The sequence below is a fragment of the Aptenodytes patagonicus genome, chromosome 1, assembly GCF_965638725.1.
Source record: "Aptenodytes patagonicus chromosome 1, bAptPat1.pri.cur, whole genome shotgun sequence".
NCBI lineage: Eukaryota > Metazoa > Chordata > Aves > Sphenisciformes > Spheniscidae > Aptenodytes > Aptenodytes patagonicus.
Window position 1 is genome coordinate 68,925,079 of NC_134949.1, and position 24,886 is coordinate 68,949,964.

Sequence of the window (24,886 nt, forward strand, 5' to 3'; positions counted from 1 at the left end):
ATGTTCTCATTGTGAGCCAAGATACTAAAATGTTTCTTGCATAAATAGGAGAAAAATGAGCAGTAGGGGAAAACTTTATTGTTGTGTAGCCTTATTTAGGCAAGGAAGGAATGCATACATTTCAGAAAGGATGTTGCAATATTGGGTAAGGCACAGAACCACAGATGATTCAGCAGAAGAGAAAAGGTTGTGCAAGAGCTCATATTGTATTATGTTAAGAAGACTGCTTAATATACACGTATCTTGAAGATGAAAAACTACCAAAGGCACCTCTATCCCAGCAGAGAAAGGCTGAGCAAGAACCAGTAGCCTGAACCTGAAGTTAAAAAAAAAAAAAAGGCACACATTTTTAACAGGAAGATTGCGCTTTTTCCCTCATTATAACAAGCTATTTGTGGAGGTAACAAATTCTCCCTCTCTGTCTTCAAATCAAAAAATGATTGCACCTCTGGAGAAGGTAGCTTGTTTTAATAAGTTACTGAGTTTGACACATTAGAACTTAATGAAATATGATGATGTGAACTAACAGGAAATCATTTAATGGTTCCTTCTGGCTTTAAACCTCTGATTTATTTATATGCAATATTTGTAGGAGTTCTTCAGCACTCATGCAGTTGCCTTGATTATAGGAATGTATGCTGTGTCAGCTCACCCTACACAGCAAGGTTACACAAGGTAAAAAAACCAAAACAAAATAAAAAAAATCCCTCGTGATCTGCCTATATCACAACTTACGAGTAATTCCCAAATTAATTGACGCTGTGACTGTGCTTAGAAAGGCAGATTAACAGTAGCCACAGTTCTGATAGCTGTCAGAATAAATCTAAGTAATAGTATAGTATATACTTGTATGCAATGTAAATTGCTTACGTAAGTAGTGGTATCAATTCAGAAACGCGCACATTTTACCAGTACGGATGGACTCTGTGGGCAGCCTAACATTCTGGAATTGTAGTGCCTCTGTATGTAGGCCAGGAAGTAATTCTTTGATAATCAGATACTTTTTTGAGACTAGCTGGGAGCAACATCCCTGTGTACTTTGTTCTGGTAGCTCTGTTCATATTCGTGAAAAGCTGTGTCGTTCAGACGTTTAATTACAGCTTACAAAGACATTGAATTCTGCTACACTAGAATGTATTGGTGCCTGCTCAGTCAAGATCCTAATAAAGAAGTCTCATTTGTCCCCATTCAAAGTGGCATCATAGGTCATTTGCATATAAGGGACATTTTAAGATTTTTCTTTCTAATTTTTCCGCAATATTTTGCTTTTATATTCCCAAGTTGCTTTGAATTGTAAGAAATATCCCCTTTACTTCCTAAACAGTTAGTCTTAAATTTGCAAGTCTAGCTGTAGAAGTATACATATTTTTTAGCATGTGGACTGGGGTTACGTACCAAAACACACTTGGATACAACATAGAAGGTGTGAGAGGTGAAAGCTGTGATGATTCCTTTTGGCTGCTGTATTTATAGGGTTTAGGCGCAAAGAACAAAGTTTGTTTCCATTCTTACGTTGCATCAAAAGTTCAGGACTTTCTGTCTGAAACTGGCCATCGGAGGTAACTGGGATTTAACCCACTAGCGGGAAACATTTCTGCTACGACTGAAGTATTTGAGAAGAGCGGGGTGGACTTCTGGTATTTCCCATTTAGCACCAGATGAACTGTTTGGAGAAAGGGCATCTTTGAATATGAGTTAGAGTGGCCACCCTTCAAGTAAGCTCCAAAAATACAGCTTTATAAACACAGCCCTCGATGGGGCTGGCTGTTCACTTATACTGACTAAATTGCTTGTTTTAAGAACTGCGATGCTGTTGGATTGTGGACAGATTACAAACGTGTAAATACGGATTACTTGATTTTATTCAGAAAACCCAGAGAGGCTTTCAACACGGAAATGTCTCAATGTTAAAAGCAAGACAATGATTAACTGCGCAGGCATGAAGGGTTTCATTGTTGAAATGGGTTTGATTTGAATAAAAAGCTCTGGATTTACCTGGTGAAGCATGGCCAGGATGTGCTGGATTCTCCTGTATTGATTCAGAGATCAAATTGCCTTTCTCTCACTGTAAACATTTATCTCGGTATAGAGTCACTTCTAAACTGTCCAGTAAAACAGTTTTTTTCCTCTTCAGTGCTAGCTTGGGTGGATAGAAGTCTGCTCGGTGTCGTCACAGGGAGAGCTCCTCAGCTTTGTGTTCTGTAGCGTCTGTAATAAAACGACTGTGGCACATCTTTGGAACTTCCTGAAACATAAGGATGATGAGCACAGTCACTTAAAATATAAACCAAGTACTGGTACTTTTAAGACAGGGGAAGGAGGAAATTTAGGCAAGACTTCAGTCAGATTTGAAGACATGGATTTCCAAAATTATCAAATAGATATATCTTTTTTTTACGGTAAATGTCTAAACCCTGAAAAGTCTTTTGAAAGTTCTCAGCTTAAAGTATATAAAAACTTTTTTCTGGAAGTGCAAACGTGCTCTAGATGCTGAGAGATTGTTCTGATGCGCGGAAAGCAATTCAGGCCAATTCATGGGGCAGGACCCACAATAAGGAGGTGCTCCTAGAGGTACTGGGTGAAGTTCATGTAAAAATGTGTCCTCTTTACAGCTGAAGAGGAAGGGCAGCCATTTCTGTGTAATTTTATCTGGACAGCTAGGACTTGAGAGCTGTGAAAAGAGAGTTACGCAGTGAAAAGACGGAATCATGAATGAGGCTTTCCTCCCGACCGGTAAGTTGTAGGAGAGCAATGGTGCGACTGCGCTGCTGTCGGTCGAAGTCCGAACTGAGGGAGCACAGCCATGCGAACAGTGGAGGCGAGAGGAAGTCTCAGACCGCGGCTCAGGCCAGTTCATACAAAAGTTGGCAGCGTAACCACATTGGTAAAAATCACATTGCTGACTAATCCGTTAGCAAACCCCACCATACCGGCACGACTTAACTGGGCAAGAAGGTCCTTTTGCTAATCGTTTGTTAATTGCGGGACCACACTGATTCCCTTACTGCGATGTTAAACTGCAGGGTCAACGGGTTTTTCTGGGATAGCTCCACCAGTAATGCCTCTTACAGCCCGGTCCATTCCTGAGGAGCCGAAAAGGGAAATAATGGGGAACTGTGTCTTCAGAGACTGCCTTTTCCTCTTAGAAACACTTCTGCCTTTGAGCCGTTTCGATGATGACCATTGAGATGAAGTCATTGTTTGTGCTTCAGAGCATGGCTGAGGTCAGGAAGAGGGGTGTGGAGCCACCGGGGTGGTGAAAGCTAGGGACAGTTGGGTATCTTCGGTGTGGAGCTGGTAATGAGTGTTAAAATAAAAATTACACAAGAAGAAAGAAGGGAAGGAGCAAGCGGCAGATAATTGAACCTTTGGGGAGCCTACAGAGAAAGGATGCTGGCACAGAGCTAAAAGTAATTTACAGAACAGAGAAACAGTTGTTAGATGACTAGAAGCAACAGCATAACAAGAAGAGGCAGGGATGCACAGAGACGGAGCCAGAGAGGGGAGCCGGGAGGAACAGGAGATGCACATCGTTAAGTGCTGCACTCATATCAAAGGCTGCTTTTATCATGAGGAAACATAGCCAAAATAGAAAACAAACAAAAGCCCAAACAAAGCAAAAAATACTCCACTTGGCTCATCTGGCAAATAGTCAGTTTCTTTGAAGCGGGTATCAGGGTGGGCTGGGAGAGGTGTGTCCTGAAGCCAGCCGCGGTCTGTCCAACGTTCAAGGATGGTCCGTCAGGGCGATCAGCAGTGTCAGCTCCCTGTCCGAGTCACCTGAATGTGACACAGACCCTATTCCTGCATCACCTGCTTCCAGCTCACTTGCTGTTCCTTTCCCTAACGGGGTTGACCCCAGCGTACGGGATTACTACAGGCTGTAGTTTCCACCGCTACCGTATTGCACCCGGTGAAGACGAGAGATGTGGAGGTCTGGGCAGGCACTTGTGTGTCTTGGGATGCTTGAGAAGTTGGGAATACAAGGCTGCTGGTAGGCTTGGGATAAACACATTTCTGTGAGGTGTTTTTAAAACATTACTGTCAGTGATAATCTTACTCCTGGGCATCAGTGCTTTCTGCAATGAATAAGTGGTCCAAAATAAGTTACTTTAAGTACAGTCTAGGGCTATTCAAGTTCCTCATTTCACTATTTATTACACATCCAGATTAATTTTGTTCCTTAATATTGTTCTACTGTAACTATATTGTAACAGATAGACGTCAACATGCCACGCTTATTTCCTTAAGCTTTTTCTCCAGAGACAGGAGCTTTTCTGTATCTTCATTATAGCACAGTTCTATCAGGAAAAAGATTTTGTTTCTTTACAAGTCAACAACACTACTGTTAGCCTATAATTTCACTTTCCCCTCCCCTCCATTTTAGTAGCATGTTCATGAGAGAAAAATGTGCTTACTTATTTTTTTAATACACAACGAAGTTTCAACGAAGTGCGGTTGTCATTTTTCAAACTTAAGGTTGTTCATTTAAGAAATGCAGACAACTTCCTGCTAAGAATGCATCATTCAATTCTCATTCTTTAAATGGTAAAGTTTAACTTAGATCCATATTTATCACACGTTTTTCCTAGTATTTTCTCTCTTTTTTTGAACAAAGATGAGGAACTTGGTTTATTTCTCTCATGCTGGAAAAAAACCCAAACCAACACACCACCAAAAAACTTCAACAGTGAGCGTCACACCCTTATATGAGATTTCTGCCTTGCAATGATTAAACTGGCGCACAGCTTCAAGGTTTTTAGTCGTATGGGCACTGGTGGCGGCTGGGCATTGGCAGCCCTTTCTGTTTGCGCCAGAGGAAGTAGCACCATAATTCAAGCTTGGATCGGCGCCACGTGCATCCACAGCCTGTAGGAAGGAGGAACCGCAAGCGTTGCACCCTCGAAAGCTGCGGGACGGACCTTGTCCCCGGGGGGCAGGGGAGCCCAAAGGGCAGAGCCGCTCACCAGCCTGCCCCACCACAGCATTTGTTTCCATCTTGAGAAACGCCACGTCTTTCTGCCTCCACCATGGGGTATAAAACTCTCCTGATGCACTTTCCCAAAACAAGAGAAATCTCTCCAACGCAGAGCTGAAGGGAGATGGCTCTCAAACCTTTGTGAGACATTCAGGAAAAGGAAACCTACCATCTGTCTGTCCATCCCAATGTGTGACAGGTAATAGCAGGATCTCTAGGTGCTGCCCGGACACTGGGAACACGGTGTTCAGCACTTGATGCCGGGGACTACAGATGCTGCTTCTGCCCCCAACCAGTGCAACACTTGGGATGCCGGCACTCTGCCCATGTCAGCCTGTCCCTGCTGGGACTCACACCGCTCTTCTGTGGCCCTCCAGCCCATTTAAAAAGCCTTTGGCACATTTTCTAAGGCTGAATAATGGCGAGTGTCCTTTTGCGCAGCCTCCTGCTTCAGAAGGCTGCTGCAAAAGGAAGCTGGACTCTCAAAAAAAGGTCTATCATCGTTGCATGCCTTTTAAAAATTAACTTCAGCCCGAGGGTTTCTCTTCATGGTTGCACACAGCACAGGGGCTGCTTCTGCACAGGAGCAGCTCTGCAGCAGCAGAGCCGTGAAGGGAAATGGTGCCAATGACCCAACACACACACCATATCTGTTTGGAAAGAGGTTATTCTGGACTAGCTCCCCAGCTGGATGCCTTCCATGCACCCCAGATGGCACCTTCCAGTTTAGTTTCTCCCAGGAGGAAGCCAGTTTGCATCCCCTGAGAGCGCTTGGCGATGTGACCCAAACCAACAGCATGGGGGGGGGGGGGGGGGGGGGGCAGCTGGGAGAGTCACTTCAAAAGCATGCTTGAGATGTGAAATGAAACACTAAGCACAGCCAAGAAAGGTCCTGGTCTTCATGCGGGCCTCCAGCGTCCTCCCTCTGGTGAGTCTGGACAGCGTAACAACGCATCTAGTCAGCTGCTTCAGAAAGCCGGTTTGGAGACTTCATGAGCCCTGTTTCTCCTGACTGAGCAAAGCACTTTGAAGTAAATACACTTGTTGCACCAGGTGAAAGACACTTTAAAATGGATTCAGCTGTGTGTAACTGTGTGAATTTGAATCACCCTCCTCCGGGCAGAGGAGTTCTCATCTCCCGTCCTCTCACCAGAGGGATCCACCAACGCTCCTTACCGGCACGAAAACCGGCTTTGAGGAGGATTTGGAGCCGGGGGAGCGTGCCCGCCTCCTCCGCCACTGAAGCAGCTTTCCCGTGGCCTCGGTAGGAGCGGAGACCTCTGGAGCGGAGACCTCTGGCAGCGCTGATCCCGCGGGACCCCCGCGGCGCGGGCGGGGACGGCTCCGGTCCCGGCGCCCGCCAGCCCCTAGAGCGGCTAGGGGGACGACGGCGGGGGCAGCGCCGCCGCCGCGGCAGAGCCCCCTGCTCGGCCCCCGCGGGGCGGAGGCAGGTGCGGGGGGCGGTGGCAGAGCCCGGCTGGGAGCTGCCCCCGCGGGGGCGCGGCGCCGCTCCGCACCTGGGCCCGCCCCGCGGAGGAGGGGGGTCCGAGGCAGCGGCGCCGTCCCGTGCCGTGCCGGTGCGGCGCGGCGCGGCGCGGCGGCGGGAGCATGCCCTGGGGCGGCGGCCGGGCGCCCTGAGCGGCGCCATGCGGGGCCGGCTGCTGGCGCGGCTGCGGCGGCGGCGACGGCGGCTGCTGCGGCTGCTGCTGGCCCTGGGCGCGCTGGCCCTGGGGCTCTGGGCCGCTTACCTGGAGCTGGTGGCGGCGGCCGGCGGCGGGGCTTCCCCGGACCGCAGTGAGTTACCCCGCGGGGCGCCAGGGGAGGGGAAGGCAGGGCGGGGGGGTCCCGCCCCGCCCCTCGCAGCCCGGCGCGGTCCCGGGCTGCCCCGGGCGCTCCGTCCCGCTCGGGAGCCCGGTGCAGTGCCCCCGTTTCCAGGCCGGCCGGGGAAGAGGGGGTGAGCGCAGCCCGCTGCAGCGGCGGGCGGCGGAGCGCTGCCGGCGAGCGGCGAGCCGCTTCCCGGGGAGCCGTCGGGGGCGGAGGTGGGTTTTGTCCCCCGGGAAGGAGATGGGCGTTGGGGGTTTTCACTTTTCTGCCTTTGGCCTGTCGGCTCTCGCCCTCCTCTCTGTCAGGAGACCTGTCAAAACGTGACCTTGCTGGAACTGCAGAGCCCGGAGACACGGCTTTGAGGTGTCTCTTGTTCGCGGTGCTCTGGTGCTAACCTGGAAGGCAGCAAAGATGCTTTGAATATCGCTTTGATGAGAGAGGAAGCGTACGCAAAGGAGGAGGGAATGCATACCCTGGAGATGCGCACCGCTTGCCTAGCAATGGGTTCATTTTGTGCAAACTTTTAGGAGTACAGCAGGGCTGATACTAAGTGCAGTTAGCTTCTCTTTTTCTGAAGTAGACGAAAACAGTTATTTCTATCAGTGTCACGTGGGTTTTCATGCTTCTCTTCTTTTTTACGGTTACAAGAAAGTTTTGACTGGCCCAAGGTTTTGTAAAAGCCTATGGCGTTGTTGCTGCTGTTCTTAAAATAATATCAGTGCTTGGTGCCAATCTAATTTGATAGTAGTTTTTCAAATACACATGAACATTTAACTATTAATACTTTTCAGCGTCTTGGTCCCTTCATTACACATTATAAACCCCCTGATTCTTACTCCCATGAGTCAGGCTTGGTTTCAGTCTTAAAGCTTTAGATTGTGGCTGTGCAAGGAGCTCCATGAATGGCTACTCCCACTAAGTCCATTACAGGACTTCAGCTTGTCCATTTGTTCTGTATTATATGTGACATTAAGGCTAAACCCACATATTTATTGTTCCAACAGCGTAAGAGATCTGATTTCTTTGGCTAGGCTAAATCCTCTAGTTATAATCTGCTTTTTATGCCTGGTGGAATTAGTTGGGACATGAGAAGATGGGTTGCACGACGAGTCTACTTTGCATTACATCTTTCATGCAATCCAGCTAAGCCTCTTACTGTACGCCACTTTGCCAATACCCCGCAAAGATCCTTAGAGAAGACTGTAGAGGTATGTAGAGGACTTGTGTGGTGCAGCAAGGGAGAAATCAAACCACTCAGAGGTATTTAAAACAGTGGTTATAAGGAGAGAGGGGCCGAGTCGGGTGTTTGGAGCCGTACAGCTGACGGTCCTTTCGCTGCCAGCAATGCAATGGGAGAAACAGGCAGAGAGCGTGAGGTCAGAAGCGATGTGCAGGCGCAAACAACTTCTCTTATGAATTGGGTTCTTCCTTTTTGCTTTTAGGCAGGGTTATTTTTACATCTCTGTTATAAAAGTCATTCTGTTTTAAGACTGAAAACTGGAAACAGTGACATGACTACGGTCACTACCAACTAAAACAGAAGACGAGGAAAATAATTATGTTATATTAAAGTTCAATTATATAAAAGTCCGGATTCTCCTAAATCCACCAGAGATGTTGCTGCTCATTGCGTGCGGAAGGCATTTAAACGCTGCTGGAAAGGGTGGGATGGTGAAACCCTCCGGCAGGCAGCTCCTCGTGGCTCTGCAGCATCATGGAGGGAGAGCAGCTGTGCCCAGAGAGCCGAAGCTCTGTGGGCGCACTGGGTACTTGGCGTCATGTTTTCCCGGCCTTGTGGCCAGGATCTTCGAACCTGCTCACAGGAGGAAGGTTAATCTGTGACCCTCCCCACCCTTCCTCTTGCCCCAGTACCTCTAAAAGCCTCCTTTGTTTTAAGAGAAATCAGAAGTCGGTGTGAAAGACAAATAGTATTTGTTTTCTTTTGGCTGTTAAAACTAAATAATGTTTTCTTCTCTGGGGACTGGGGCGGCTGCGTTTGTGAGTCTGTGTGGTGACTCTTTCCAGGGATCCCAGGGAGCTGGTGTAGGAGGGAGTGACTCTCAGAGCAATTAATATTTTTCCCCTCTCGTTTCTGCATTGTTTTCTGTCGCGTGTCCCAGGTGGGAACCCTACTGTAAGTCACACCTGGGACCAACCAAGAGCTACCACCTCAACTTATCTGATGCAACAGCCTCCCCAGTTATTAATGATAAAATACAAAGGCTGTTTATTGGGTAATTTTTCTGGGCAAAAGGCTAGGAGGCTCCCTCCATGGGGCCAGAAAGCTGAAGAGCTGCTGGGCTTGCAAGGAGATCTACGGGAGATGGCTGTTTCCATCTCCTATGTCTGTAACAGAGTTTCTTCTTGCCTCCCTAAAAGGCATTGCAGAACAGCCTGTGTATGGAAAGCCAAGTATGTTTTCTCTTTCCAGCGAGGTGAGCCCTCTTCTTGCCAGCCTGTAAGGAGTCACGGAAAATAATTCCCCTTCTTCTTAGCCACGCGTGGGATGGAGCACAAGCCACTGTGATGCCCCTATGCCACCCCTGCTCCCGGGTCAGCGTCTTAGAGCAAGTCCTCAGGCATGGTGGATCCTCCCCAGCTTTATGCTCCTTTCCTCCTCTTCCCTCACCAGATCAGTGTGGTGGAGGAAGGAAATGTCAGATGGCCTGGGTGTGGCCATTTGAGTAAGTGATGCTTAAAAATTGAGGCCCTGACTGTCCTCACTTGATGTATATGCAGCTCTGCTATGCAACAGAGTTAAGCAAATAAGTAAGTTTGGAAGAAAGAGAATAAAGGGCCTAGGAGAATAATCTGTAATCATTGGTACCCTTTGGCTTCCATGGCACTGCATCGCCATACGCTGGGAGAGGCTCTGGCCGTGAGGTTCATTTTGCTGTAAACGTTAAAGGTTGAGGGACCAGCCTGAGGTGCAGAATTCGTGCTCAGTATACCCTATGGGTTGGGATTCATGTGTGCCTGAGTTGATCTGGGCCCTTTTCTAGCTGTCAGGGAGGTTTGGGATGGGCTGGACAGGGATGGATAATAGTATGGGCTCTCATGAGTGATAGCTTTCCTTTGAAGGTGATGCTGAAATGAGCAGTCAGTCTGGTCAAAAAACATCATTTTTGTCTTGTGATGTGACTGCATCGAGGTATTCCTACATACTCTTCACAGGGAGCTTTATTGGCAGGACTGTTGTCTCTCATGGGCAGGAGGGTGTTTCTGTTCCTGCTGTTGTTGTGGGGCTTGCCTTTTTCTTTTTCTTGTTTTTTTTTTTTGTTTTTTTTTTAATTTGAGCATATTTGGCTGGTCTGTTGCCCAATAGGTATTTATAGGAATCTTAAACATGTTTACAGCTAAGTGAAGAAAAACAAGCAGGATGATGTGAGTTGAAGATGGGCACAACTCTCCTCACATGAAATGTGGCCTGTTGTCATCCAAAACAAGTTGTAACAGGAAGGACACTGCCTCCCTGCCAAGAAACCTGAGGAGTTGGACACAGTCTGTTTACTCCTGCTGCTGACAGGCACTGACCTCTGTGGAGTGGGCTCTCCAGCAGACATGTTTTTCTCATCTTTACTAGCTGCTAGACAGCGCACACTGCTCCCGCAAGTGAATGCTGGAGACGGGAAGCTTTCTTATTTCAAGGGAAGCTTTCTTATTTCAAGGGTGAATGAGGTGTTGGGGAGGGACAAAATACCAGTAAAGCACAGAGCAGCCAGGTCTGGAGAGCGAGTCCTGCACCCTGCCTTTACTGCTGTAATGCCGTTGGCTTGGCAGCATGGCTGGAGGGGGCGAGGGCAGGGACAGGTCTTCCTCAGGGGAGACCCCTACCCCAAGACACTGCGTCTTCCCAGAGCTGCTGCAATGCTCTGTTTGGATGGAAAGGCTGGTGGGTCAGGGACTTCCTCCTGCTACCTGTTTTTCTCTGCTGTGCCCAGCAGTGCCTCATCTCGCTCGCCTGTGCAGAAGGGTATGACTCTGAGGGAGCAAGGCTGGCGTCAGCAAGCCGTGCTTGCAGGCAAGGGGGATGTGCAACGATCCCCCTTTGCTTTAAAACCTTGTGTCAACATAGTAAAAGTGAATCCTGATCCCTGAAGAAACTTGGAGGTGAGGTCATTCCCAGCCGTAGCTGTGCAGACTCTGTTTTATTTCTGCAAAGACCATGGTATCTCAGGAGGCTATAAATCACTTGCACTAATTTCCTTTATTGCAGGTGTGAGCGTCACACTGAGCCAGGTACAAGCAGGGTGTGCAGGATTAGATTAGATTGCTGGGAGGTGCCTCTTGTAGGAACAAGGGATCAGGGGGCCCTTCTTTAACCTGTCTCTCCCAGCTGCTTCAACCTACCCCTGTTCCTCCACATTTTATTGTTGTGTGTAAATAACACTGGGAGTGTGTAATCTTCCTATCTTGGATTGTGACAAGTGGTTTCTGTCTCACTTCTCGTGTCTCAGACTGCCGCTTTTTTAACGCAGTAGCGTGCAGTCCCACTCTCTGAAGTGGGAAATAGGAGCGGTTCAGGAGAAACCATGGACATGCGCGAATAACAAAGTCCTTATGGCAAGACTTCCACCTCCCCAATATGTACATCTTTAGTGTCCCTTTCCTTCCCCAGAAAATTGGTTTCTTACCCCCCCACCATGGTCAGCTCTCTGATCTTCAGGCATCCAGGCTACTACAAAGCAGCGCGAGTTGCTTAAAAATTGACCCGACTGTTGGTGTGGATGGGCAGGTGCATGTGTTTGTACGACGAAAGCAGCTGGCAGAAAGCTGAAGTTGCTCATTTAATGTAATGCATTGACTTCCTTCCCTAGCCTCCCTGCCCAAGCACCCTCAGAAGCACCTATGCATAAGGGTGAGCACACCTACGTATGCAGGTTCATTCACATGCACGCGGGCTGACTTTTGCAATCGCTCACACGCAAGGTTACTTGCTTGTACATGCACAGTATCGCTCTTTTGCATAGCTAATTGCACCAAAGGTTACTGAGTGCCCATGGGAAGAGATTGGACTGTGTCAGGCTCTCCAGTGGTGGCTGAAGTATCTGTTTCCTCTCTGTAGAAACTGTTAACCCAGAGGAAAACTTAAACTAGGTATCACCCCCAAAGCACCTCATCCTGACTGAAGAAAAGCGTTGGCAGCAGGGGAACATCTATACCATGAAGTTTGCATATATTTCTGCGCTTTTGAAGACACTAGCGAGACCTTCGTTCACAGGGACCTATGCCAAGCAACACCATTCCCCAAAGCACATCATGGGCCACTATAGCTGCGAGGAGAAGGATGGGCACTGCAGGTGGGGCGGATTTTTCACTTCCAGGTGGTCAGTTCAGTCTCCCTGGAGGATGATCAGAAGTGCTGTCACATCTTGCTCTGCACTGGTGTTATGTAAAGTGAGTCAACATCCCCAGGCCCATATTCACAGCACAGACCGCTATCACAGACTCAGCGGGGAAGCCAGGGCCACTGAGCACAATTTGGATTGTACTCTAGCTTGGTTGTGAGGTTCATTGACACAGCAGCCAGGGGATGCCTGGACCTCGTGCTAGCTACACCATACTTGTCCTGGGCCAGTGTATCCTTTCACTGCTGCTGGGGCACGTACTGCAGGTAATTTGTGAACCTGGCTTTTTTCACCTCTTGACTTGAAGTCAGGTAGGGATTTGACTCTTAAAGAACCCTTTTGTGGAGTGGCACCGAGTGCCTGGGTCTCTGTGCACTGAGTGAGAGTTGTGAGTGTTTGTTTTCTTGGAACCTGGCCGACGGTTTGTCTGGCCCCAGAAGATCCCCAAATCATTTGCAAAGATTACATATTATTGTTATAAATAAACTCTTGCGCCATCCCTTTACGTACACGTTACCTACGACAGATTTGTGTAGTGGTGTGCCAACACAGCATGTATTCCTGCACGACACCTTCTTGTCTTGAGTCAGACTGGATTAGGATGACTCGGATCTCACGGAGTGGTGCCCTCCTGTGCAGCTCTCCCACGCTGTGGGGTTGGCAGAGCAATGCTACAGTCTTCTGGAGATGTGTTTCTGCGTGTGGTATAGTAACATGAAGGCTCTGCCTTCTCTCGCCTGCAAGTTCAGGCAGATGCAAAGGAAGAGTGGCGCTGGGAGAGATGATGGACATCGTCTTTCATCTCATGGTTTGGAATTACCGACATCTGCCATATGGTAAAAGGCAGGATGCTTTCCTGAAGACAGAGGTTGCCTTGTAGGTCGTGGCAGTGGGGAACGGAGTGATGATGGGGTTCTTTCTCCAGCGCTTACAATGATAGCCTCAAGAATTGATGGGGTTATATATTCTGTTGTACTTTGAGTTTCGCTTTCCTATTTGTTCTTGCTGTGCATTGATGTTCCCTTTTCCAGTCACTTCTCAATTCAATTGCTTTATTCAGGCTTGCAGTAATAGCTGAGAAGGGCTTTCCAGAAAAGGAAATAAGCTGTCCTATTTAGATGTGGTGTGAGATTTAAGAAAGATCCATGTCATGCCTTGGGTGGAAACAGATGTGAACCTGGTGCTTAGATACTTACGCTTTTCATGATGTTAGAAATTCATAGTCCGTGTGTGTAATCAGCCAAACCAAAATACACCAGGATCTTGATCAGAGCTCCCCTGTACTTCTTTTTCCTGAGAAGACTTTCCCACACCAAAGCACAAAGGCTTTGATATTCCTGATCTGGAGAGAGTCCCCTACACTTTGAGATGCTAAGATGGTCTGGGGCAACATTGCTGTTAAGTAAATCGGCCTTCTCCAAAGACACCTCAGAAAAATAATTCATGTTGGTATCATAAAGAATTTAAATCAGCTACGCAGAATAATGAGATTCAATTAGTCTTTGAGATGTTGGATCATTTCAGACGATCCAAAGACTGTCAGGTGGACCTGTGAGTCCCCCTGAAGCATCAATGCCCCTCTCAAAAGGTCATTAATTCTGATTTTATTATTGCCTAAGGCTTAGTTATTTCAGCATTCTGTGACTATTTCCCATTTGAGATTTTTTTTTTCTGAGGGGGAAAAGAGGTCAATGTGGCTTCTTATCCCCCTTGTTTTTAGAAGCTGGAAAAACTGTCACCTATTACTTTACACTGTAGGTCTATCTGATACCCTTATGTGGCTAAAGTATTGCCTCTTGGGCTATTCTTGCTTTTCTGTGTCACTGTTTTCCATCAGAGATGCAAATGGTAAGTCCCAGGCCTTTGCTTCATCCATGGGGGTTTTCTTCCTTCCTGGTTTCCATCTCGGTGACCTTGATGTTGATTTCAGACAGTCCAAATATTCTTGGGTTTCTTTTCCAGTTGAGCCAAATATGAGCAGTTGACAGCCAGTGCTACTCAGTAATGCAAAAACACTGAATACAGATCAGAGACTTGACTATGGGGCTTTCCGTAACAGACATGCTTTATCTTTTTAACTTTCTTTTCCGCTAGCCCTCTGGACTGTGAGTACTAGGAACTAGCAGGCTTATATGGAAGCCTGCGTTTCACTGAAATTGTGTAAATTCACGCACACTAAACAGTAGTTCATTGTCAGATACTGTTATATCCCACTTACCAGTAAAAATATTTGATCTGCATCATCATCTGTTAGGCTGCAGAATTGCCTAGTAGAGCTCTCTTGAAGTGAGGATAATCTACATTAATGATATGTGTATTCTTTTCCTGCCATTCTAAATAAATCTGTTTCTGCCTTGCTTCAAGAGGCCACTTATTTCCATGTCATTAGTGTGGGCTGTTTGACTTGGCCTGTATATTTGGTGTTGGCAACTCCAACAGCTTCCTCAGTGCTGCCGTTCATTTGAACCTAGTTAAGATATCTCCAGCCTTTCTCGTAAATCCTTCATTTCCTAAATTAGTTTTATTTATATTTTGTAATGTTATTTTCTGTAAAATTGCAGTAGTCATGTCTGGGTGCTATTAACCCTATCTAAGCTGCAGAACAAAATTTATAACGGGCTGAGAATATCCTGTCCAGACCACCCTGTACTAATAGCCTCAATTACCTGCTGCAGCAGCTCACTCAGCATTAGCTGCCACAGTCCATGTTTTGTGGTAAGCAGGCCGTTTGGGAAGGTTTTATTTGTTTTCAATAAAAAATGCAAAATAAACCAACAATCTGCCAAAAATAAGTTTTCCTACCAAACTTGACTGAACTATAATTTCCAGAGGTGTACCTTGAAAATAAATTGTCTGCCTAACACAAGAAGTAAATAAAAGGAGTCTCATTTTGAAATTGCTGTGTCTTGAAAACATCAATGCATGCCTATTTCAGAGGAAATTTTGTGGACAGCAATTTTGACCCATAGTCTGTACTCTCATAGTGATGGGAGGGAGTAGTTGCAGCTACTTAGAAATTCAAAATAACACCCAAGCCAAGGCGTTAAGAATGAACACGTTATTAAAGTCTTTCCCAGGTCATATGTCGCCCCTTTCTTATTGGGGGCGGGGGGAAAGCAGTGAGAAGGTTTGTCCTTAAAACTAGAGAATAGAGCAAGGGTGACCCTTGGAGCGGAAAGAAACCCTGCCACCTCCAGGCCCCACCGACCTCTCTCGGTGGCCTCCAACAGACTCCTTGCGTTGTGCCGGCACAGCAGCCCGAGGGACAGGGGGCCCTATCCTCCCCTCTCCCTTGGGGCTCTGTGCGGAGGAGATAGCACTGCTCCAGGGGCAGGGACGGGGGACGGGAAAGAAGGGCCCATGCAACACTTGGCAATCAAAGATGACTTTGTGGAGTGCTGCGAGACCTTGCAGAGGCTGGCTGCGCCTCCTTTTGCTGCTGGCGGGATGTCTGGATGCTTTGTCCCCTCGCAGCCACTGTTGAGCGTGGGGGGCCGAGTCGCTTGGAGGGAGCCCAGTCCATGGGGGGTCACTGAGGACTCCTGACCCTCCTGGAACACTGTGGCCACCATGTTGTCCAGGGGACCCCGGGCATGGGATGAGGAGGGGGCTGGAGCCTAGGGCACGCAAGGGGAGGTGGAGGGCAGTCCCTGTGCCACAGGGGCAGCAGAATGGCACAGGGGAGCGATCCCCAGGAAAGTGGCCCTTAGCCCCCGTGACCCTCCTCCTTCTCCCACAGTAGGGCATCTTTCAGGCCACAAGCCCCCCAACTCCCAGAACAGCCATCTTTGGCTACATGCATCGCCATCACAGTATCCTTCTGATATCACGAGCCACCTCGCTGCCTTCTGTTCCAGGCCCTATAAATACAGGGACCCTGGCCAGTGGCCCACAGTTTGCTGAGCTTTGAGGCCCTCGGGTTCCAAGGATGATTGGAAGAAAGAGGTCCCACAGCAGCAAGGTGAGTGGCTGCCCGCTTTTGTGTGGGAAGGCAGGTAGGCGGTTGCAGGAGACGCAGAGGAAGAGGAGGCAGTGTCAGAGGGGGGACACCATCAGCTGTACGGTCGCGATGGCCATTGCTCATGTGGTTGATGGTGTGGAGCCCATGGAGGTGGATCCACCCGAAGATCAAGAACCACCGATGGAAGTGGATCCACCTCCAGCGTGGCTCACCTGGCACCACTACACCGTGCCAGGGCTCCCCTCTGTGACGCCATGGCAGCGACGTTGTAGGAGCACCCGGCCAGTGCCCTACCATCGGCCCAGCCTCCGTGCCCGGCATTACCTGGGAGGCCCAGCCTCCATGCCTGGCCATCCTGCGGGCTCACCCCTTTCATCTCCTGGCATCAACAATTATTTTGTTGATTGCCACGGGTTGTGTGAGCCCTTCTTTCCCATCCCCCACCCCCACCCCTCCTGAAGGAGTGCCATCTCTTCTGCTCTGAGCCCCAAGAAAAGGGGATGAGACAACCTGGCTTCTGCCAGGCTGCTGCGCCAGGGCGACAGGAGGAGTCCCTCGGAGGACAACTGAGGTCCCTGAGGCCTGGAGGTGGGGTTTCTTCAGTCTGAGGATGAGAAGGTTGCCCAATGGGTGGTTGAAGATGAAGCCAGACCCTCCGTGGTGGTGCCCAAAGAATAGCAACAGATCAAGCAAAGAAGTTAGAGGGACAGCTGTTCCTGTGGAGAAGCAGGAGACTGCAGTTCTGCCAGGAAGAAGTGCTGGCTTTCAGCGTTAAGGTTCCTTCTAGCTGCTTCATTAGGAGTTCTTTTCAAGATTGGCAATAAACAATTAAAAAACCAATCAAACAAGAAAAAGAACAGTAAAAATGCTTTCCTCCTCTCTTATTTGGTACTTTGGCAACTGCATCTGGACTCCTCTGTCCCCTCCTGGTCTCCCTAGTCCAGGAAGGACACTGGTGCATGGGGTGTGGGCCCAGCCTAGGGCCTTCTAGATGGTGAGGGGCCGGGGCACGCGAGGGCAGGCTGAGGGAACTGCCTCTGGTCATGAGGGTAGTGAGTCACTGGAACAGCTTGCCCAGAGAAGCTGTGGATGCTCCATCCCTGGAAACATTCAAGGCTACGTTGGATGGGGCTTTGAGCAACCTGATCTAGTGAAAGATGTCCCTGCCCGTGGCAGAGGGGTTGGACTAAGTGATCTTTAAAGGTCCTTTCCCACCCAAACCATTCTATGAGTCTGTGAGACAGGCAATGGTATGACGTTGCTGCGCTCGGTTCCCCTGCATTTTTGTGGCCTGTGCTAGCAAGTGTCTGCAATCGCCATGTCTCTCTTAGGCTTGTATTCAGTTTGTAAAACAGGCTTGTACAGCAAAACCAACCGATATGTCAGCTGTGGATCACTGAATTACTGCTTATTCTCAAAACACTAAGCCTGCATAATTTCTTTTTCAGTTTCTCAGCTAAAACTCAAGCCCTGTGCCTGTAGGATGCTTTAGCTCTGAAGGACATTTTTTCAAGCATTTATAATTTGTCTGATATAATTCACTATTCCAAGAATCATTGTGTCCCTTCCCGCTGACTTTGAGACAGGCACCCTGACAGCAGCCTTGGCATTACTGTTGCCAACCACTTCAACTTTCAATTTTTATTTTTCTTTTTGCCACATAGGTTATGTAGACCCTTTTGCTTAAACCCAGCAGGTCTAGCTTTTCCCAAGCCTCGGGTGATGATATCCTCTAGGACTGTCCTCCTGCCCCGAGTAAATCTCTGCATGGATCCAGTTTCATATGGGTCCTAGAAAGAGCTTCAGTGCCAAACATAGCCTGAATGGTGGTCTGTGAAAAAAGGTTTTGCCAACTTGAGGCTTGATTTGTCTCCACGTGCTGGCCAGACCACCAGCTGCAAGCACCTCAAGCACCAGAAGTGGTTTGGTATTGGCCATCATTCTCCTCTCCCCTCACAGGCAGGGGCAAGACCCTCTTTATAAAGGTGTTTAATTCTTCAGGGCCTAAGCAATCAGGTTTGTGGGAGGAGGAGCATGGCTGGGGTTTCTTCATCACCTCTTTCTGCCTAGGCACCTGGGCTGCTCGAGCTCCATCGCTGAGTCCCAGGGCCATTCCCAGTCCAGCTCTTTTGCAGCCGCTTCCTCAGGGCAGGAAGAGCTTTGTAAGGTGTGTGAGTTGAAGGACAGTTGTACTGCTCCAGGTTGTACTATGTCAGGAGCTTATTTATCCTTGGATAGATGTATTCTAATTTTGTCTCTGCTGTTTTGGTCTCCTGCCTCTTCAGGGAATTGGACGCGCTTTGCGAGACCAGGGTTTGACAGAGTTTAACTTTGGTAATGGGTGTTTTCCTTTCCCCCATAGTTACTGGCTGTAGCCAATCGTGTATTTACTTGTCCGTGTTATTCACCTGCTCCAGTAGTGGAGCTAAGATCGCCAGCATTCAGCCTGAATTTAATTTGCTGCTTCTGCCAGTGCCTTTTCATCCATTGGCAGTTTCTCTGTTGCTGGTATGGTGCTGCTCACCTGCACCTAGTCTGCGACTAATAAATGCCTCTGCCTTTCATGTTCCTTTCCCTTTTTGCTGAGTCCTCGTCTTCATCCCTGCTGCTCCTCTGAAGAAGTCCTGATGATTTCTAACACTAATGCTGCTGCCGCCCCATAGTCGTGCTCTGCACTTGCGATTCCTCTGAACATGCTGTCATTCCTTGCAGGTCTTGCAAGGTGTTTCCAGGTGTGTCTCACTGACTCGCACTGCTTGCTGCATTGGGGAAGAGGGTCTTTTGTTTGTGCTGGTGGGGCAGGGGAGGCCACACTCCCTCTTTGAACTCCCACTGTCCCCCTGCCTCAGTCTGTCTAGTATTATTTCAATTTGTCTGTACTGTCTGATTGCTGTCTGCATTCCATCAGCTCCAGCCATGTGGCCGATTTCCTTTGCTTCACAAATTGTAATTGCTTTGCCAATTAACTCTGAGTCTTCCAGAACTCTCTCGCTTGAGTGCTTTGTCCCAAAACCCTGTGCTTCCCAAATGGCATGATTAGTTGGGTTTTTTCCTAAACTTAGATCCTTTGTAAATTCTGTTTTCACCTTTTTCTTGTAACTTTGTGTTTGAATTAGATATCTGACATAGGCACATCAAGGAGGGGAAAGAAATATTTTAGGAAGTCTTGCAGCTCATGCAGAAGTAGAGGAAAAAAGAAAAGTGAAAGGCAAGCCAAGCAGGAGAGAAGAGGCAGCATTTGGGAATACAGACGATAGGGATTATTTAACACAAGTAAGAAGCAGCCAAAAATGGGGCATAGCGAGGTGAGTGTCAGAGCAGAGTGATCAGAAAATGCCAACGGGCACTAAAAAGTTGTAAGGGGGAAGGAGCTGAAGGCTAAATTAGAAGCAAATACTTGGGATTTCAGTGGAGCAAAGAGGCTGGAATCTACTCTCGGGTGCGGCAATCAAAAAGAGAGGAGATGTAGAAAGGAGTTGGAGGGCACAGAGTAAACCACTGACTCAGAGTTTTAAAAGGGGTGGAGGAAAATGCAGGGATACTAATTACAGAAGCTGGTGGGGACCATAAGCAGCTCTACTGAGATGGTTAAGAACATATTTGGTGTCATAAGGATGTTTGGTGCCTTGAAAATTAGTACCACGGTGGCTTTTTACTGTATTCGGTGTCTGCCAAGACATCTGGTTTCCCTGTGTAGAGCATTATGCTCAGTGCTGCAGCTGCTCCGCTTGATTTGCAGAGTGTGGTTACCTGTTTTGTCCTGGGTGTCTAGCTAACGCTCAGCACTTTGCCAGTTTCTGTAGAAAAAGGATTTCCTAATGTAGTGGGGAATTTTTCACGTGTCCCTCTTTACTTATGAAGGATGTAAAGTCCCTTTTCTCTAGGTACAGTGAAAATCACAGAAAAGATGCTTCGTTTGTCCATAGTCCTATGGTCCATGTTCAGGTAGCATTTAATCCAGAAACGCTCTGGATTTGCTCAGGTTCACGCTACCTCTGCTCCTTTCATAATCCTCGGAGCTCCCTTTCTGTCTTTCTTTCCATGCCCTTTTGGGGTTTTTCTCTTACACAGAGGGACAGGTGTTGTTTGCTGGAACCAGTGCAAGTTTGCATCCAGACACAGGGGAAAACTCACTGCGCTCAACTTCCACCCCAAGCACTGACTTCCACAGCAGAGACTGCGACGTTACAGCTATCAGCCTCAGCAGTGAGGGCATCTCGCCTCTGGATAACCATTTTGTAGTAGGCAGCGTGGTGGAGAAGTGACCATTATGGGAAGGAGCCAGACCAGGCTCTCGTATGAGCGGTGTTTGCAAAGTGGTGCTTGCTCAGCATGGCGCGCTGGGGTCTGAGGTGCACCAGCTCCAGATCTGTCCAAAAAATATGTAAAACACATGGGATCCTACTGTGAGTTTGCAGCCTCAATTATCCCTCTGGGCAGAAAGCAAGTCCTGTGAGCGCTGCCCAGGTCTGGGAGCAGATCCCCTCAGGAGCTGCAGTTTGTCCTTGCTCCATCTCTGGGTGATGGGGGAAGGATTTGCTTCAGCCCGAGCCAGAGCGGCTCCCCCCCCGCCCGCCACCGGTTTATATTTAGCTGGTAGCACATGGTCGTGTGGGCCGTTTGAAGGCAGCGTCTCCCAGCCCTCACCTCGGTGCTGCCCAGCTTTCCATAGCGGTTGAGCTGCTGCTGCTGCCTGGGTGGAGAGCCGGAGGCTAAAATTAGCAGGGAGCTCTTCCCTTGCCAAATGCTGCATCTGACCTAGCTGAGCCTGGCGAGGGGGAAAGGAAAACAGTCTTAAATCTCTCCATGCAGAGCGCTCAGCATGCCTGCCAGCTTCTCAGGGGTCTCGTAGCGAGGGGTGGGGATGCCCTGCCAGGGAGTGCTTGGGGGGATGCTGAAGCAGTGGGGAGAGTAGGGCATTGCCAGGACAGTCTCGGGACACGATAGGAAATCCTGATTTTCAGAGCTCGGTTTCCTTCTCAGTCTCCCTTTGAATATCATATAAACAGTCAGGAAGGCCAATTCTTGCTCCTGGATGTCTCCCTGCTTAGAGAGAGGTTTTCAGGGCAGACGTGGGGTTTGACTGCCATAACAAACTAGTGTGTATTCACCGCTCCCACCCCACCAGAACAAGCTGCTGAAGATTTCGCTTCCCCCAGTAGCTGCCCACCCTAAATGAGCACTTGTTTGCTTTCTATTACAGAGCGGTCTCCCAGCAGGGCGGGCTCCAGGCGGAGCTGTGGTTTGGTGGTTACAGCACAAATTTGGGCAAACAGGGGTGCACGCCATCCCTGTCTCTGCTGCTGAGCAGCTGAGGCTTCAGGATGAGCTGCTTCAGCAGCCTGTGCCTCAATTAGCCTCTGCGACAAAGATGTTGATGATAATTATTATTTATCCTTTTGAAACACTTAACGTCCATGAATGGAAAAGCATTAATTGGGCTCCAAATGACTTCAGTGCAAGGGGAAAGCATGTTGTTTCACTGTTGACTATTCTGCCGGACCCAGCCTGCCCTGCTGGTACAGTCCTGCTGGTTTGGCTGCCCCAGGCATGCCGCTACTCTGTCTTTCGAGAACCAACTTTTCTAGTGTGTGTAATGCAGCGGCAGGAACTTGTCTGGGCCCCCAGAATACAGGTCTCACTTCTGACCTTTCCCATTCATTGCACTTGCCTGAATTGCACAGCCCGGGGCAAGAAGTGGGTGGAAGCTGAGGTGGGGACTTGGTCCCTAAACCCTATTCCTTTTATCTGTGGCCTTTGGACCCATCTGCAGTATGTGCAAGGGCAGCACAACAGCAAGCCGTGGCGGTTGCAGGAAGAACTGCTGTGGGTTTTGCATATTACTGGTCCTGACAACACAGGAGGAGGGACACCGTGGGGTGTGGTGGAGCAAAATGAGCACCCCTTGATAGCCTAATAAAGGTCAGAGTAAATGTAAACAAGGTTTGCACTGAGGTTTCTGTTTTTTCAGCAAGGGTTGGTGGGCACTGCTGGTGGGGAAAGCTGGGCCAACTGCAGGAAGAAGGAAAAAACCAGGAAGGCATGTTCATGGTCTGCCTGACAACTGTTTCTGCTGAAAGGGAGGTGAAATTCCCCTTTTCCTGCAAACAGCAGAGAAACGAGAGCAGCTGGGATGGCTGCACTAGCTGTGTCTTATGCATTCAACCAGCTAACTTGGAAAGTGACCTCTCCAGTTGTGTGTGGAGGTGTGTAGAGAGGGTGTGTGCTAGCCCTCTGCCAGGTCTCCATTACGTTAGGCATATGGAAAGGGGAGAGCTCCAGGAACTAGAGCGGGTGTGGTACTGGCAGGGTCCATCCTTGCTCCTGTCTCAGCTCTAGGCACAGGTGCCTCCCTCCTGCGAGCACCGCTCTGTGGTTTTCATGCCGGTGAAGTAAAGGAAACAAAACTTTCAAGTGAATCCCTGGCTTCCCTTTCCTTTCCCCTGCCGGAGGTGGAATGAGGAGTGTCTATGTGAAGGACATCGAGGTATTTTTAGCATGGGTAAAGAAAGGCAAAATATAAAATATATGGGAAAATATTCCTCTTGCAGCTGCAAGAGGAATTGCATTCTGTGTCAGACCAGCTCAGGGCTATTGTTTTTCCTGGGAACGATTTATTTGCGTGAAACGCAGCGAGGTGAAGAAAGCACCACCAGCTGCAGACTTACTGGGAGGCGGCTGTGTCCTGCTCTTTCCCCTTCGCACAAATCTGGCAAGTCCTCTAGTACAAGATTTCTTCCCGACGCTGGCACCCTGCACTCCTGGCAGCTCCTGGCGCTCTGTGCTGGCAGCGGGAACGCACGAGGGCTGGGGCTGGAGTGACCCTGTGGGGCAGTGGCACTGCTGGGGACGGGGGCTTAAGCCAGTTGTGTCACTTTGGCTCACAAGCCTGAGAGGATGGACTTGTCTTTTCTCAGCTGAATGTTGTTCTGTGATGGAAAAGTGGCTTTTTCCTGCACTTGCTGGTAACAATGAGAGGGACCTCCTTGCTCTTAATAATCATCATTTATTGAGGAGGGGGGGAAATTGTTCTTCCATGTTCTCTTCCCCTCACTGAACTCTGTTCTGACGTTGACTACTGGCAAAAACACTAATTTCTAACCAGACAGCCACTTGAAATGGCCCGCCTTTGCTGTCTGAGGCTATCCAGGAAGTCTATCTTCCAGCTGCAGCGCTGGGCTCCTCTGTCCACGCCAGACAGGCTGTCAGCATCCCTGCCCAAGGCCCTGCAGAGCTGCTGGGAAGATGCTATATGACGGTAAGCGCTTTAGGTGCTGTGCAGCATGGAGGCTCCCCCACCGCCCTAGAGAAGGCATTGGGAAGGGGCTGGTGCTCCCTTGAAACTGGGACAGCGTGCATTGCCAGCACTTTGGCAAAGGAAGGAGGGGTGGAGTATGACTTGGAGGGTGCCCCTGTGTCCCTGTGCTAAATTTACTTCTGCAACCAGTCTGTTTAAAATCCACTATTGCAATATTCTGCTGCCTCCCCTCTGCAGAGCTGGGCATTTGCAAGGTCTGCTGAGATACCTTCTCACAGTCAAGCTGCTAAAATCCAGGGAGATGCCTTTCTTGGGCTCTGCGGGTCTGAAGACTGCTTATAATTCTTGTCTCAGACCCTGAAACTGGAGTGGTTCAAGTGGGGTGACCTGCCACTATTTCCCCAGGGTAGTTCATTACCAGGCTGAGCAGGACCCCTGTATCCCATGGTGTTAGATCTGGGTGTATTTCTCTATTGCTGAGCGATACGGTGCAAAGGCAGCTTAAGGCTTTAGTTTCTGGAAAGCTTTTTTCAGGAGAGTGGGGCTTCATACATTGCTTGGCTGAGGGTAGAGGCCCCTGGAGGGAGGACAGCTCAGGTGAATTATGCTGGGCTGGTCCTCAATCTGGGCAGTGCTTGGGGGGGGGTCTCCCAGGGCAGGCATGTTCAAGGAAAAGAAAAAAAGAATGAGAGAGAAAGTTGGGGGGGGGGGGGGCAGGGGGGAAATTTGAGCCACCTCTTGTGCTGGTAGCAAATGCTCAGGACAGCCCTTGTCCAGCCCTGGCCACCTCAGCAGTTCCAGTGGAGCTGCTCTGCTCCGAGGATAAGGCAGAGGCATGCAGCATTGGTGCTTTTTCTCATGAACATGAGTAGATAACGTTTGCACAGTTGCAGGCACGTAGGCTATGATTTTTCTTTCATGCTTTCGGATTTTGCCAGCTGGGTCTGTTGTGTGTGCTTGGGATTTGTCATCTCACTATATGGCTTAAATGAAACCGTACAAATCCCTGTGTGCATTTCTTTGCATTCCTTTGTAAATAATCCTGATTTTTTTAATTATTATTATTTAAAATATATGTGATAGTACTGTCTGGATCTGTAGCTTTGTAAAGAAATGGCTGTAACTTTACTCTCTGCAGGTGTGTGTATCTCAGGTTCTAAAGGCATTTCCACATGTAGCATTTTCCACATATAGAGGCTCTCTGTGTGCTCCAGGTACTACCAAAGCAGCCCAGAGTCCAGAAACTAGCAATTGAATCTCCCAAGAAAACAAAGGTCTAACCTAATGTTGCATCATGTGCTAAGATAGCCTCATGATAGCGCCTTTTAAGTGTCCTGTGCTCTTCAATGTTTGCTGAGCACATCTAACCAAACCTGTTTGCTCTGGGTTAAGAACGATTACTTCCCAGGAGAAGAATTGCAGCACCTGCACTTCAGTTTGTGTTGTTTCAGGTGGCCAGGGAATTTGATGCTGAGCTCCATTGCATGGCAGACAGCTGGGCTAGTGCTAGGGCAATT

General features: G+C 48.8%; 1 protein-coding gene and 1 long non-coding RNA gene across 2 annotated transcripts in view; one reads left to right on the forward strand and one right to left on the reverse strand.

The window, feature by feature from the left end:
• Positions 1-63: 63 nt before the first annotated feature.
• On the reverse strand, positions 64-3,822 carry LOC143161790 (uncharacterized). Its single transcript, XR_012995596.1, has 3 exons — positions 1,996-3,822; positions 1,396-1,663; positions 64-316 (listed from the first exon to the last, which is right to left on the reverse strand). It is a non-coding gene; the product is annotated as an uncharacterized LOC143161790 (long non-coding RNA).
• A 2,802-nt stretch (positions 3,823-6,624) lies between these two features.
• Positions 6,625-24,886, forward strand: part of B4GALNT3 (beta-1,4-N-acetyl-galactosaminyltransferase 3) — a 72,158-nt gene continuing 53,896 nt past the window's right edge. The window contains exon 1 of the mRNA XM_076328598.1: positions 6,625-6,772. Coding sequence (XP_076184713.1) covers positions 6,625-6,772 — 148 coding nt within the window. The remainder of the gene's footprint in view (positions 6,773-24,886) is intronic.